At 41.0% G+C, this 13,835-nt stretch overlaps 2 protein-coding genes across 7 annotated transcripts in view; both read left to right on the forward strand.

The window, feature by feature from the left end:
- The window catches only part of phf20a (PHD finger protein 20, a), a 14,459-nt gene extending 6,594 nt beyond the window's left edge, over positions 1-7,865 (forward strand). For 2 of the 3 annotated variants that reach the window (XM_017430596.3, XM_017430595.3), the window contains exons 9-17: positions 1,049-1,240; positions 1,400-1,495; positions 1,999-2,154; positions 2,548-2,729; positions 2,823-2,922; positions 4,592-4,787; positions 4,893-5,334; positions 6,410-6,578; positions 6,660-7,865. In XM_017430596.3, coding sequence (XP_017286085.1) covers positions 1,049-1,240; positions 1,400-1,495; positions 1,999-2,154; positions 2,548-2,729; positions 2,823-2,922; positions 4,592-4,787; positions 4,893-5,334; positions 6,410-6,578; positions 6,660-6,802 — 1,676 coding nt within the window. In that variant the 3' untranslated portion in view covers positions 6,803-7,865. The remainder of the gene's footprint in view (positions 1-1,048; positions 1,241-1,399; positions 1,496-1,998; positions 2,155-2,547; positions 2,730-2,822; positions 2,923-4,591; positions 4,788-4,892; positions 5,335-6,409; positions 6,579-6,659) is intronic. The other variant, XM_017430597.3, reaches the window with a different exon arrangement.
- A 639-nt stretch (positions 7,866-8,504) lies between these two features.
- The window catches only part of ndrg3a (ndrg family member 3a), a 40,106-nt gene continuing 34,775 nt past the window's right edge, over positions 8,505-13,835 (forward strand). For 2 of the 4 annotated variants that reach the window (XM_017430580.3, XM_037975038.1), the window contains exon 1: positions 8,505-8,666. The gene's annotated coding sequence lies outside the window, so the exon portion shown is untranslated. Of the gene's footprint in view, positions 8,667-12,621; positions 12,704-13,835 lie in introns of all 4 variants that reach the window. The other 2 variants (XM_037975037.1, XM_017430581.3) reach the window with 2 other exon arrangements.

Raw genomic sequence — 13,835 nt, forward strand, 5'->3', positions numbered from 1 at the left:
CACCAGGTGGCGCTGAAAGCAGCGTGCAGTTTCCTGTATGCTAACTGCTGCTAACAGAGCTCACAGAGCTAGTTCTGCTGCTGAACAACTTTAAGACTAAACACAAAACCCTATTCAGCAGATTCTAACTTGCAGTGAGTAAAACATGTCCCCCAAAACGGTAATGGAGTAGCAGAAAGAAAGTTTGCAGTGAGGAAGAAGAGCCATAGCTTCTTCATCATCATACGGAGCGGATAGGTTTTTTTTTTTTTTTTAACGGAGCGGACGGAGCAATGACTTATATTTGGGACGGAGTTTGTTCAGCAAACGCGCTGCGGGTGACGTCACCGTTTCCGCGACAACGTTAGTGACGCATAAATTGCACAACACATATCAATAATGAATTTTGTTGCCAACGCTTTTAATTATCGAATTTTATCGATTCGTTGTTGCAGCCCTAGTCTAGATGTTAAAGCCACAAAGTCTTTGTGTCACAATGTTCCTACGGTTTAAACACCTTTTTAATAAGATACTAGAGGTGAAGCCTTTTTTAATTTTATTTTATTCCCCCTTTCCCACCTGTTGCTCCAACCCATCATTGAGTTGGTAAAATTTTTAATTTATTCTTCATACTTGTGATTGAATTAAAAATTTAGCCTTAATCTTAAATATCGATGTAAATTTAAAAATCTGTCCTGGGTGCAGGAAAAAGCTGTCAACATTTTCATTTGTTCTGTCGCTCTCTTATCTTTCTATATGTGTGTAAATTTAAATTATAATAGCTATAAATAAAAAAATCTATTTAGTAATATATATATACTAATATACTCAGAATATGATCAGTGTTATGCAATAAGTAATAGCAATTGCATTTTTGTTTTCAAATAAAAGCAAATCAAGTTGTGCATTTTTACTATACTACCATGAAACTGTGGTGTTTTGCTCAAAATCTTAATTCAAGCTTAGGCGGATGATATTTTTCTAGCAGTAAAATGAGTAATCCTGAATCATGGCATGTTTTAATTACTTCTTACAAAGGCTTTTATACCTGCCATTTCTTTTTCCTCAGACTCCGGAGCTGTTGCAGCTCCCCGCGGTGACATTAAGACTGTAGGAAGGCGCACATCGGCCCCACCTGCAGTCAGTACACAGGGCCACCAGCAGAGAGCGCTGCTGAGGGAGAAGAGCAAGGAGAACCAACTGGACAGAAACGTATGCCAGCTGCAGGACAAGGACTCAGACAAGAGTGGCTTTGACATCGGTCAGTATGACTCATATTGTGGATACACATTCCTTCTTATTCACTGTTGGTTTTAATACTATTAATATGCATAATACGATTTTTCTTGGTCAGTAGATTTGATAGTTTAATAAGCTACACTCAGTTGAGGCTCAGCTTTTGTCACTTAATGGTCCTTAGGTTCTGTAAAAGACAAACTGAAAGAGAAACCCAAACAGAAGGACTTCCTGCGCATTAAACTAAAGAAGAAGAAAAAGAAAAAGAAGGCCAAGTCTGGTAAGAAACCATGTCTCTGGCACAGGGCGAGGTCAAACATCTGCTGCTCTGCTTGTGCGCTCGCTGTGACGGCTCACATACAAAGCATAAAGCACTTCATTCACTCCTCTTGGTGTGGTGACTGAGCTTGTGTGTGGGAGAAGTGTAACATTTATTGCTGCTTTGTCACTCCAACTATTATCTTTTTAATGTTTCGTTTTATATGACAGTACCAGTAACAGAAAGCCAGATCTTGTTGTGGCACTAATTTTGAATTAACACAAATCTTCCTTTTTTTTTTTCTTCCAAATATTAAATATGTGGTTGGCATGGCCTCAGATGGATACACGCTGCCTCCCACTGACCCACATTTGTTGTCCCTCGTTTTTTTTAACTACATCCTTTGCCAAAAATGTTTGCTGTGCCACATTTTGTCACCCCCCGATGGGCATTTGTTTAACATTTATTTTCAAGGCTGACAATTTTGTTCTACATCTGCTTCTCCCCCTTCCCTGTATTAACAGACTACACAGGTAGTGAGGAGAATATTGACATCTCAGTATTGGGTCTTCACTCCAAATTGAATTTGCCACTCAAATCCCCCCTCTCACACAATCACAAGCCTGAGGCCTACCCCAGCAGGCCCGGATACAGCTACACAGAGCAGATACATGTTGATGGTGGGTATATCTAAGACAGTGTGTGTGTGTTTGCACTTTACTTTGTGTATGGGTGAGTGTTTCTGGTTTTCCTTTGTCTTCTACTCTTCCTGGATTCAGTCCACCATGTTGACAGATTTTCTTGAGCCCGAATCATTCGTGCGCAGATGTTGTTGCTCACACTGTAGTCCCAGATATCTAAGCCATGGTTTATTGAATCCTGATCTTTTCTTTCGCTGCAGTGGCTTGCTTCATAAAACAATACACAGATATTCACTGAGTAAATATTTCAACTTTCAGCTGAACTTTAATTCAAACCCAGTTTTATTTCTCAAGGAAGAAGTTAAGTCTTTATAAGTTGTGTTTTTTTTCCCCTTAAAAGTGCAATGGTTCTGTTCCTCCCTGTTACTGTAGACGAGGATAGCATCAGTGACTGGTCCACTGACAGCTGTGGGTGGAGCGATGACGACTTGGAGATGGAGATGGACGTCACAACGCCACCTCTGAGTGTCGACTCTGGTGCCTTGGACACCAGTGACCAAGAGATCGTGCGATGCATCTGCGAGGTGGAAGAAGACAATGACTTCATGATTCAGGTGAGTTTGTTGAATTTTGTTTCAAGGGTGCGGCTCATTTTTTTTAAAGCTTTGCAGTCGTAATAATGTAAACCACATTTGTCCTTTTGTCAGTGTGAGGATTGTTTGTGCTGGCAGCACGGCACCTGCATGGGCCTGCTGGAGGACAATGTACCAGACAGATACACCTGCTACATCTGCAGAGATCCACCAGGTGAGGCCAAGACACTCCAGCTTCAAATAGATCAGCTGACGTCAAAGAACTAAAATGGAAAACTACATTTGAAACTCACAGGAACCTGAGAAAAGTCTTCCAATTTATACGAGTGTTTCTTTGTGTTGACCTTTGGGTTTTTTTCTTAATCACATTTTTATAAAAATAAATCATTTTACAGTTGTATCAGAAGGCCTTAGTATAAAAATGGATGCACTCAGCGGCTATTTCATGAATTTATTCTGTCAAATTCAGATTTTGCTGCTTTTCTAAAATCTAATCTGGTTAGATTTCAAAATGACCTTCCATCATAGTGCTGCCACTGTCAGCTATTTTTATGTAGATTTTTTTTTTTTTTCAGAAAATCATAACTCGCAATTTATTTTTTAGTTCATTTTTTTTTACAGGCATCTTTGGTGTTTACAGTACATCACAAAATAAAATCTAAGCAAAGACTTGCAATTTAAAGCACAAAATACAAGTTTAAAGAGCCACCTTCATTTTGCTATTACACATGTTGTTAAAATTAGTTGTATTTAAAATAAAAAGCCTGAATATTCAGCATGTTGTAAGGATATTATTGGTAAAAACTGCATCAAACTGAGTGGAGAAATCTCTGCAGGAACTCAGTCGCATAGATTTGTCTTGAGAATAAGAGGAGAGAAACAAATAAAACAATTATTTAAAGTGGAATAATGGAGACTACACATTGTATACTTCATACTAGTTTTATTTAATAATTGTATGTATATTATACTTTATGAACTCCTTGGGTGTAGAGAAAACCTGTTGTTATTTCAGATGATGCCTTTAGGAAATTAAAGGATAAAGACAGTTTTGAACCGTTTGATTATCTTTGGCATCTCTCACAGAGGGATCATATAAATGCTGATACAGGCAAACCAGAGCACTGAATCGTCCATCTTGAATGGACCGCGGTGCCCGTTCCGCACAAAGTTACAAAAATTGGGAGGTGCACGAGGATGTGCTTTATACATGACAAAAGTTCAAAATGGACCATTCATTGACAGTGCGTCTTATAATCCAGTGTGCCTTATAGTGCGGGAAATACGGTAAGAATATGGGTTTGACAGAAAAGAATCATAAATTTGTTTTCTTAACATAAAAATTCAGTCTTTCTACAAAAAAAAACAATTTATCATTTGGGGATCATACACGTTTTTCCTCTTCAGAGGTAAAATTAAAGGTCATTGAAGGGTTTGGGTCAGAATAAGTCGTCTTGTATTCAAAACCTTTGGTTGATTATTACATTATCATACTTTATCATAACATGAATAAGAAACATGCATATATACAAACAATAAATAACATAACATAAACTAAGAAAAACAGAAATATTTCAGTAGCTTTTTTGTTACCTGCTCAAAATAAATAAAATGAACTCCACTGTCTGTGTTTGGTATTTGTATCTAGATTCAAAGAGTTTTACAAATTCACACTTGAAAACATCAGCCTTCAAGTTTAGTTCCTTCATATGAAACAGATTTGAAAATTCCGCACTAAAATAAAAATAAACTACTTCATATAACTGTGAATACAGTAAATTTGAAAGTCTTCAATATCTTAACGACATCATCGAGAAACTCCTGCTCTCTTTGCTCCAATTTATTTATTCTTTCCACTTTTTGTTTGACATATTTCCACTCAGGTCAGAGGCAGAGTCTGCGCTACTGGTACGATCGTGAGTGGCTGACCAATGGCCACATGTACGGCCTGTCCTTCCTGGAAGAGAACTACTCCCACCAAAACGCCAAGAAGATCACCACCACCCATCAGCTGCTGGGGGACGTGCACCACGTGTTAGAGGTTCTCAACGGCCTGCAGCTCAAGATGAGCGTCTTACAGTGAGTGCATGGAAGCCAGCAGCACAGCTGTATTCCTGTAACTTACATGTTCAAGTACATGTCAGAAGTCGTTTCGTTTCATTTGTTTATCATTTCATTTTTCAGAAGCAGCACCCACCCTGACCTGCAGCTGTGGCGGCAGCCCTGGAAGCACTTAGAGAAGTCGCATCTCAGCTTCGACTCGTGTCGAGGCAGCAACACGGCGCCGTCTCCTGTGACCCCCGATGAAGACATGAGCCGAGGAGAGATTTTAATGTCCAACGCGCTGGAGAAGTTGAGCCGGGCCGCTACAGCCGCCACCTCGTCTTCGTCCAGCACCTCTTCCCCCTTCCCGTCTTTCCAGGACTCGTACATTATCAGTGAACACTGTTATCAGAAGCCTCGGGCGTATTACCCAGCTGTGGAGCAGCGGCTGGTGGTGGAGACCCGACAGGGTTCAGAGCTGGAGGACAGCATGAGAAGCACAGAGGAGCTGCTGGAACGGGAGCAGCGCTACGGAAGCTTGTTGGAGATGGACAAACCCAAACCATCAGGCAACAACAACAAGGTTGGACTTTATGCTGTTAATAAAAGGAGGAAGGGAAAACTTCCAAAGAGATCTTCAAACAACTCCAATCTTTAAAACTTTCATGTAAACACTTATTTAAATCTTGCTGGACTTCACCCCAGCCTGCCTCGGAAGTGCTACAGCTAACTGCTGCTGCCTCTAAGATGTCTGAATACATAACCGTGTATTGTGACATCGATTGCAATGAAAAGGTCTATGAAATGGCGTTTGCATGAAATGTTTGAGAGTGGAGTTGTTTTAAGATGGCAGAAGTGCACTTTGGTCTTGGCTGGATTCAGACCAGCTGTTAGCTCGTCAGTCCTGTCAGATATAAACTTAATTTAAACTCTTATTTCTCTGACTTGTAAAGATATTATTGCTCATAACTTTTCCACTGTCCCCTAAGTGGCTGGAATGTCCTTTAAAATGCCAATCTGGATATAACCATAACTTAAGTGAATTATACCCAAAATTATGGGTGTGAATCTTTAGGCTTTGATTTGATTAGGATGAAATTATAAAATGATTATCAATGCATTTTGGTCATCTCAAAACTGACTTATTTTACATAAATAAATGCAGATTTATATATTTTTATGCCTAATGAAGAGTGCACAGTGACATGTTTAATAACTATTAGTTTTTAAACAATGACCAATAATTGGCACAGATGCTAAATTAACATTATAAAATAAGTAGCATCATGTTTGTCATTGGAAATTTATACACAAATCAAATGTTTCAGTCATTAGTAAAGACACTCATGATAATTGTAACTATTACAAAATCATATTCTTCAGGGTTCAGCAAAGAAAAGATGAAAAAGATGTGAAAACAGTTTTACTGCTACATATTTTTACTACAGGAAGCTACAGTATATCTATTCGGACAAATGGCACCTTGTGCAGCTACTCTTAAGGTAGCAGCATAAATTAACATTAAATTTGATTTTTGACATTAGAGAATCAATTCCATGTCCATAGATTTCACCTCCCACCCCTACCAAAAGTAAATGGATTTAATCTGAAAGCATTTTGACACCATCTGAAGTGGTGCGGTTTCTGAATGTCTTCAGGTTTCGGTGGGTGTGTCGTGGTGTCAGGCTGAGAGCAGGGAAGAGTGTGGGAAAGACACTGGAGATAAGAGGCAGTATCTACAGTGGCAGATCAACCTACTGGATCACATTGACGCTGTCCAGGATGAGGTCTCGCACAGGATGGACTTCATCGAAAGAGAGCTGGACGGTAAGACAAACGAACGTGCCAAAGTTTCTCCTGTTGAGCGTAAACAAGCCCTCACCTTCTGGTCCTTGTTGTCCTCCTCAGTGCTGGAGAGCTGGCTCGACTACACTGGAGAGTTGGAGCCTCCTGAACCTCTGGCTCGTCTCCCTCAGCTCAAACAACGCATGAAAAGGCTGCTGTCACAGCTAGGGAAGGTGCAGCAGATCGCTCTGTACAGCTCCACATGAGGGCGCCAGAGATCAGCAGCAGCTTCAGGCACCACACAGCTCGCTGTAGCAGAACAGTGGAAGAGATAAATGTTAATGCAAGTAATGCTAATCCGACCTCGTTCAATTTCTCCTCTGTGGGGTGGAATCTAATGCTGCAGCCATCCTGTGTCGTATTTGAATATTTATATGAATATGTATTGAAAGCGAGCATCTTAAATCAGGAGAAAAACAAAAACATAACCTCGTAAAATGCAGGAGAAAATCCTTAGAAGCAGATTACACTTGATGTGGCTCCCATGCAACTCTAAACCTTATGAATGCCTTTTGTCCAAACTACTGCTTAACGTTGCCCTGTCTTTCTCAGTGCACAACGCGTTACACGCAGAAGCTTTATTTTCAAATCGCAGTCAAGTACCTGAACCAACACTCTTTGCAATAGTGTTTCAAACACATTTTGAAATGGTCTTTTTTTTCGTGCATTAATTGTGTCGGAATTTGTTTTTGTTCACCTGTCCTCCCATGTTGTGTTTAAAACTCTGGCTGTAATGTCGACAGTTGGTAACTTGAATACATTCAGTTTGTAACATCGCTATTCAGTCAGTCTTTAAATAATAATCTGTTTCCAATTACACTGTGAAGCTCTTTGTCTGACATCTTTGTTTTGTCTTAAGCTGAAATTCCTCTCTCCCCTCCACATCTTCATCTGTGTACTGATCATATGATTTGTTTTATTTCTTACTGTTATTTTTCTTTGAGTTGTTGTTTTTGTAGCATTTACTGTATAATTTGCTGAGAACTGTTATGTAGATTCCTATTAACCTAGCATTTTGTCAAAAAATATTACCTAGGAAACATGTAAATTATTTTTCTTTTATTCTGTTTCATCTCTTCACTTACTGTGTTTTGGTTGCTTATAAATTGTCATTCAAAAATAGTTCTGAATTGACAATGTTGTCCAAATGCAGATATCGTATGCTACTGTACTGTAAACGTCTGTTCTAGAAGCAGGGAAAAATGTCCAAGACAATGCAAACAGATTTCCTGGTACATAAATAAACTGATTGTTATTAATCGCTATGAACACCTTTCCTGGTATTTTCTCAACGACGGGGTTCTGACATGTTAAGTATTTAAACAAAAGCAATCCGTTCTGTGTTTGGACTGTGGGAGAAGTTGAAGGTTGCAGTATTCCTGGTTAGATGATTTTCTGATGTTTAGATAGATAGATGGATATAGCTCAGTGTGTGGGATAGCATGCAGTGTTTTTCATGGCTTAACTGATTTTGTGAGGTTATGTAATCAGACTGAAAATAGAAACTTGATGAGGGCTGTATATGGTTGATCTCCAAAATGTGATCCGACAGGAAATTAAATTTCAGCTATGTAAAAGATGGGCAAAAAGTGTTTATATTGTTTCAAAGACTTCTATATGTTAATAATCTTTAAGTGTTTTGGTTGTTGTTGTTTTTTTACTTGGGCATGCGCAGTACGCATTTTATCTTTGAAAATAAAAACCGCAAATAAGGGAATAGAAGAGGAAGCCGTAAAATCGTTTTGGAAATTAAATGTAGTTTTCCATATCCGTATTTTTCTTTTTCCCCTGAGCGGAATATTTTCGAGAAGCGTGAGTGCTCCTGTCTGTTTTCACCTATCTGTGTGTGGGACCGCCTCCTCTGATTGGCTCCTCCGCCGTGTCTTCCTCCGCAGCGGCGCGAAGCTCCGCCCACAGCCACACAGATATACAGGCTGACGTAGAGGAAGCGGCACGCAGAGACAGTGTGTTTTATACTCCAAAAATTACATACGTTTAACCGTTTATAGTCAACTATTTATCCGGCGAGGACATAACCGAAACCTGACGGAAACATAAATCACCGAGAAGGTAAGTTTATCGTCCGCGTTTACTCCGGAACCTTTACCACATTTACAGATGTGCCCGATGCCACGGATTCTCTCAGCTCACTGGATCCCCCCCACCAACCCAACCTGCGCTGTGTTGCTCTCAGTATGTCCACTATTTACTTTTAAGTTAATAAATGTGGCGAACAGAGCAGCAATGAGGCTTTTGACGGGTTGATAAAATAAATAACGCATTTCTTTACCGCGAGGAGAGCCGTTAGCAGAACGAGCGCGTGGAGCGGTTTAGTTTGGGAGAAACTGGTTCAGGTGAGTTAAGTTCATGGTCGCTGATCCTGTCGGACGGAGATGCGACAAAAAAAACTCCGTGTCTCCCCCCCCCCCCCGTAAACCGGGTTTCCTCGTCTTCTCGGGTCATTAAGCAGCGGCACGGCTCTTTACTCTGACATTTTACGACTGAAACAGCGAGACGAGAAGTTCTGGCGAAGGGGAAGGGAACCGAGGCCTGTCACGATGCTCCACACGGTGAAGAACCAGGCTTAAAAAACAACTACAGATCAACAAGAGTTAACAGGTTATTACGCTGATAAATACGTCTTATTCACGACTAATATATGCGTCTAAAAACATACAAATGCCTCCCTGAATAGAGTTTAGATCATAAACTTGTGTGCCATAAAACACGAGTTTTATTTGTTGTTTTTAATTAGACTTATTATAGGATTTCCTGCTTTTATTCGATTGAATGAAACCAAATGTCTTCCTTCAGCAGTGGGTCAGCCCACAGCTCCGAGTTGATTCCCTGGATCTCTCCTGGTTTTAGTGGGGCTCTTTATTTTGTTTGCTCATATGTCCAAAAAGATTTTGCTCCAGATTTTGCCGTTTGCTCCATCACTGATGAAGCAGGCCAGTGGCAGCTGCAGGTGTCACACTTTCTGACACCTGTGTGGGTTACAGTGTGAGAAGGTCACACAGGTGTGAGGAAGAGCAGGGTCAGGGTGAGAAACCGCCTCTGCCACCTTGGGAAGTGGTTATAAAAGCACCTGTGCACGTCAGAATTATCATTACCGACAAGAACGTCGACACAAATGTAGTTACTGCAGATTAAAGAAGACAGGGGAGCGCCAGAAGGTCGTTGTGACCTTTTTGTCCTGAGTAATTCTTGTGTGTGTGCATGTAGGTGTGTGTGCGTGCTCGTTACTCATAAACCACTGGACGGGTTTTAATGAAATTCTCAGAAAGTAATTACTGGATGGGCTTCGACGTCTGGTTACCTTTTTGGAGTCAACCGCATTCAGGATGGCCGCCACAGCTTAGCAACCACAGCAAACACAAAAATGCCTACAGCTCAGTCAGCTTCACAGATGTTGAGCTAAAATTCGGTGTGGTAGTAGCTGAGAGTCATTCCCAACATGCGCACCAAACACTAATTGATTGCGCACGATCTGTCCTTAAAACTGTGGCATTTACTATTGCCGTCAACTCTGTCTGTCTGTTAGCAAAATATCTCATCAACCGCTTGATAGATTTTAACAAAACCTTCGTAAATTATTAAGAAGGCGTACATCTACAACCTATTAACTTTTGGAGTGAATTCGATTAAAGATGGCCACCACAGCCAGCTGATTTTAGGAAACACAAACATGACCATAACTCGGACAGTTTGACAGATCTTGAGCTAAAATGTGGCATGGTAGTAGCTGAGCAATACCCCCAACACGCACTTTGAGTGCTACGCATTTCCTAAGATCTTTGCTTAAAACCTTGGTGTTCTTCGTTGGCGTTAATCCTGGTTGTTTGTTAGCAAAATACCTCACGAACCACTGAACAAATTTTAATAAAACTCTCAGAAAGCAATAACTGGCTGTGCATCTATGACATCTATCACAGTCACCCCTGTTCAAGATGGCTGCCACAGCTAGTCGGCATTAGCAAGCGCAGAGTGAGTTTTTTTGCCGATATATTGAGCTAAAATGTGGTTTGGAGCTGAGAGTCAGCCTCAACACATTCTCTGGGCACTAATACGTCTCGCAAGGACTCGCGATATCGCACGAGATCACACATACGTGCGCCGTTATTTTCGAGGTTTGACCAAACAGGTTTAACTCCATTCCTTCTCATTCTGATTTCTGTTTAAAACTCTGACAGGAAAGACGGCCGGTGACATCCAAGGAATGCTAGGCCTGTGTGTTGAAATCAGGAATTGAATAGTGTTTTATTCTTCTTTTTTTTTTTCAATTTCTTTTAGGTGCTCTGTCTTCCGTAATGTCCTTCACTTCATCGCGTTGCTTACACAACAAGCAGCGACCAGCGTTCTGTTTTCACTCACAACACCGCCGCCGAAGCCCGTAGTTCTGCCTCGAAAGGCCAGCAGATAATAATCTATGGCTCAAGCCGTGAATTGGGTTTTCTGCAGGCGAGACGGAGTGGCGCGTAGTTCGAAGTTTTCGCCGTGCTGCCGAAAGCCTGGTTGATTATTACACCGCAAGCACACAATGCTTCGCCAACAGGAGTGTCAGAAGTTGTTCATTAATCTGCGCACTGTTCTTAGAGTCTGTAGGAAACCGTTTCTCTCTGGTCTCTTGAGATGTTTTTATTTGTAGCCGAATGGCCTATAGGTGGGGATGTTCACGGCCGCGGCGTAATCTTCACCGAATCTGTGACAACGAGCTCGGCCGGGTGGGAACAAAAGCGGCGCCATTCAACTTGGATGCTCCAAAGTGAATGATGTGAAACAATTTTAGCATGTCTGCGCTAAGTAATGACACTATTAAGGTGGCTTTTCAGCTTGGATTACAGCATGCTCTTGATGTATGGCAGGGATTACTGCGTACATAAAACGTGATGAATGCTCTTGTGTGGAAGAGGATTGGTCGCAGCTGAGGCAGGGATGAATGTCAGCCGGTAACACTCACTGGAGGGATGGAGACAGTAATTAAACCGCAGTGCTGACAGTCAGTCTGACTCCTTCTCACTTTGCGCCTCAGCGTTTACTATATCTGCCGGTTTGTCAGCTCTGCGTTATAAAACCTGACCTGCGGGCCAAACGGGGGCGTTTGCCGCGACCCAGATGCGTTCACAGAACCGAACTCAAAACAGCCGGGACAGGAAGGGTTCTGCTTTCGTACTGGTTTTAGGCTAACAAGGTGAAATTGTTCATTTGAGTGTGCAATTGTTGTTTTCTTGACTGTTTCCTGTCACCAATTTGAACACAACACTGATACCGACCATCTGCGTTTAAAATGAAATGTAAAGGTCGTAGAATACTGCTTTGTAAAAGTCCCGAGTCATCCCACATTTCTTTATATTTCACTTATAAGGAGACATACTTTGTGTAATCTTTATAAAGGGTCTTGAACAATAGTTCTGAAGGTCTTTCAAAGTTTTTCTTGGGACATCAACTGCTTTCTTTTTACTCATTTTCGAAAGAATGTTCTTTTGTTAAGCAGCTAAGCTCTGTCCTTTGTGTCACTGAGGCATGAAAAGGCTCCCGAACTCAAGGGATGGACCCGTGTTATGTCGACAACTTGGCTAGCGGTTTTATATTGGATTTTGTTACCAGCAGCTCGTCACAAACACGCAGTTTGTTCCCATCTAACTGGTTGAATCTATGAAAAACACCTATTACAAACAGTTTGACACATAAAACCGTATTCTACATTTACCTCTGGGTTTTGCAACTTTGCCATCAACCAGTCCCCGGCAACTTTGCTCAAACTTGCCAGCTACCTAAACTTTATCCCAAATTTGACCAATTAGTGCAGGCTGAAAACATGTCCGATGCCAGAAAGTCATATTCCCCGTCAAATATGGCAAAACCTATCCAAATCCAAGTAGTACAAGTATTACATGAAAGTGGCTGCAAATTGTTTTGCGCAGCATGCAACATTATGGTGAAACATAGGTGAAAATTGCCACCTGACAAGCAGTTTTGTCGCACAAAACATGCCCATAAATGACCTTGTGTTCCTTTCGGCCAGCCGGACCACGAGGCAGATCGATGTGAGGATGAGCGACAAAAGAGGCGTCCCCTTCTTAAATTGAGAGGGACAGCGACTGCAGGTGAGAGTGTTACCATAAATCAACAGATGACAACAACAATGTGCAGGAGAGACAAAAAAAATATGCCAGGAATGACCTGCTGTTTCACACACAGCTTGCCTTGTCGCGCCAAAGAAAAAAATAAAGCTTCAAAGCGTCCCAACTTTCTGAAAAAGCTGTTGTGAAATCAGCCATTTTAGGTCGCAGCAATCACCAGAAAACGTCTGCAATATCCCGGAGGGACTGATTTTTAGGTGAATCCCAAAGAGCTGTTTATGAAAACATGACTGTCAGTCGATGATCAGCTGAAGGATGCTTCATATCGCAGGTTCTGTGGGTTCTTTTCTCCTTAATTCTTTAAGACACAACTTTTTTTATACCATTCATTAACTGGTGATAGTTGTTTTCAACCTGATACTTGCTTCTGTTCTCTGCTTGTTGTCCACCTGTTTTATATGACAGAAAATGAGTGAAAAGAGTCTAAAGAAAACCAAACAAAATGTTCAGAAAGCTTGAAGAGGTATTGATCAGGATCATTTAAAACCAATTTTGAGAAGCAAGATATAAAGAAATGACTATTATGCTAAACTTTCACACAGTGCTGCACATTTGCATTTGTTAGTTTTTATTTATCTAATACATCAGTGCCTATAAATAATGTAAAATATTTAAATGCATCCAGGGAGAAGTCCCTTTCTCTTCATCCCTGTCGGCCTTAAAACAAACAGCTGCAGGTTTCTGAACAGATGTGTTTATAAGGATAAAATCTAGGTCAGGGAGCGTCAGAGCATCCCGCAGGTTTCTGTTGTAAAACCGATCACAGCGTCGGGTCCACGCTTGTCACCCAAAATGAGATTATAGGAGAACAACAAGACTTCTCCCGGCATTATGTGTGTTTTGGGCTCAGGGGATGTTTTGAGCTTCAGAAACCTTTTGTTTGATTGTTGATTCATTAACAGGACTTTAATGGGTTTTACCTTTTTTTGTAGTGAAACTAGGTCAAAGCTGCTTGTTTCTGATTGGCTGCGTGCTTTTGTACTTACCTAACAGCTTTAAACCAGGTAGCCACGCGTTCAACACAATGATGCTGCGTTGGATTACGGTCTCGAACACGTGGGTGATTATTTCTCCACGAGTTGCTTTTGTTTTTTTC

The sequence above is a fragment of the Kryptolebias marmoratus genome, linkage group LG4, assembly GCF_001649575.2.
Source record: "Kryptolebias marmoratus isolate JLee-2015 linkage group LG4, ASM164957v2, whole genome shotgun sequence".
Taxonomy (NCBI): Eukaryota; Metazoa; Chordata; class Actinopteri; order Cyprinodontiformes; family Rivulidae; genus Kryptolebias; species Kryptolebias marmoratus.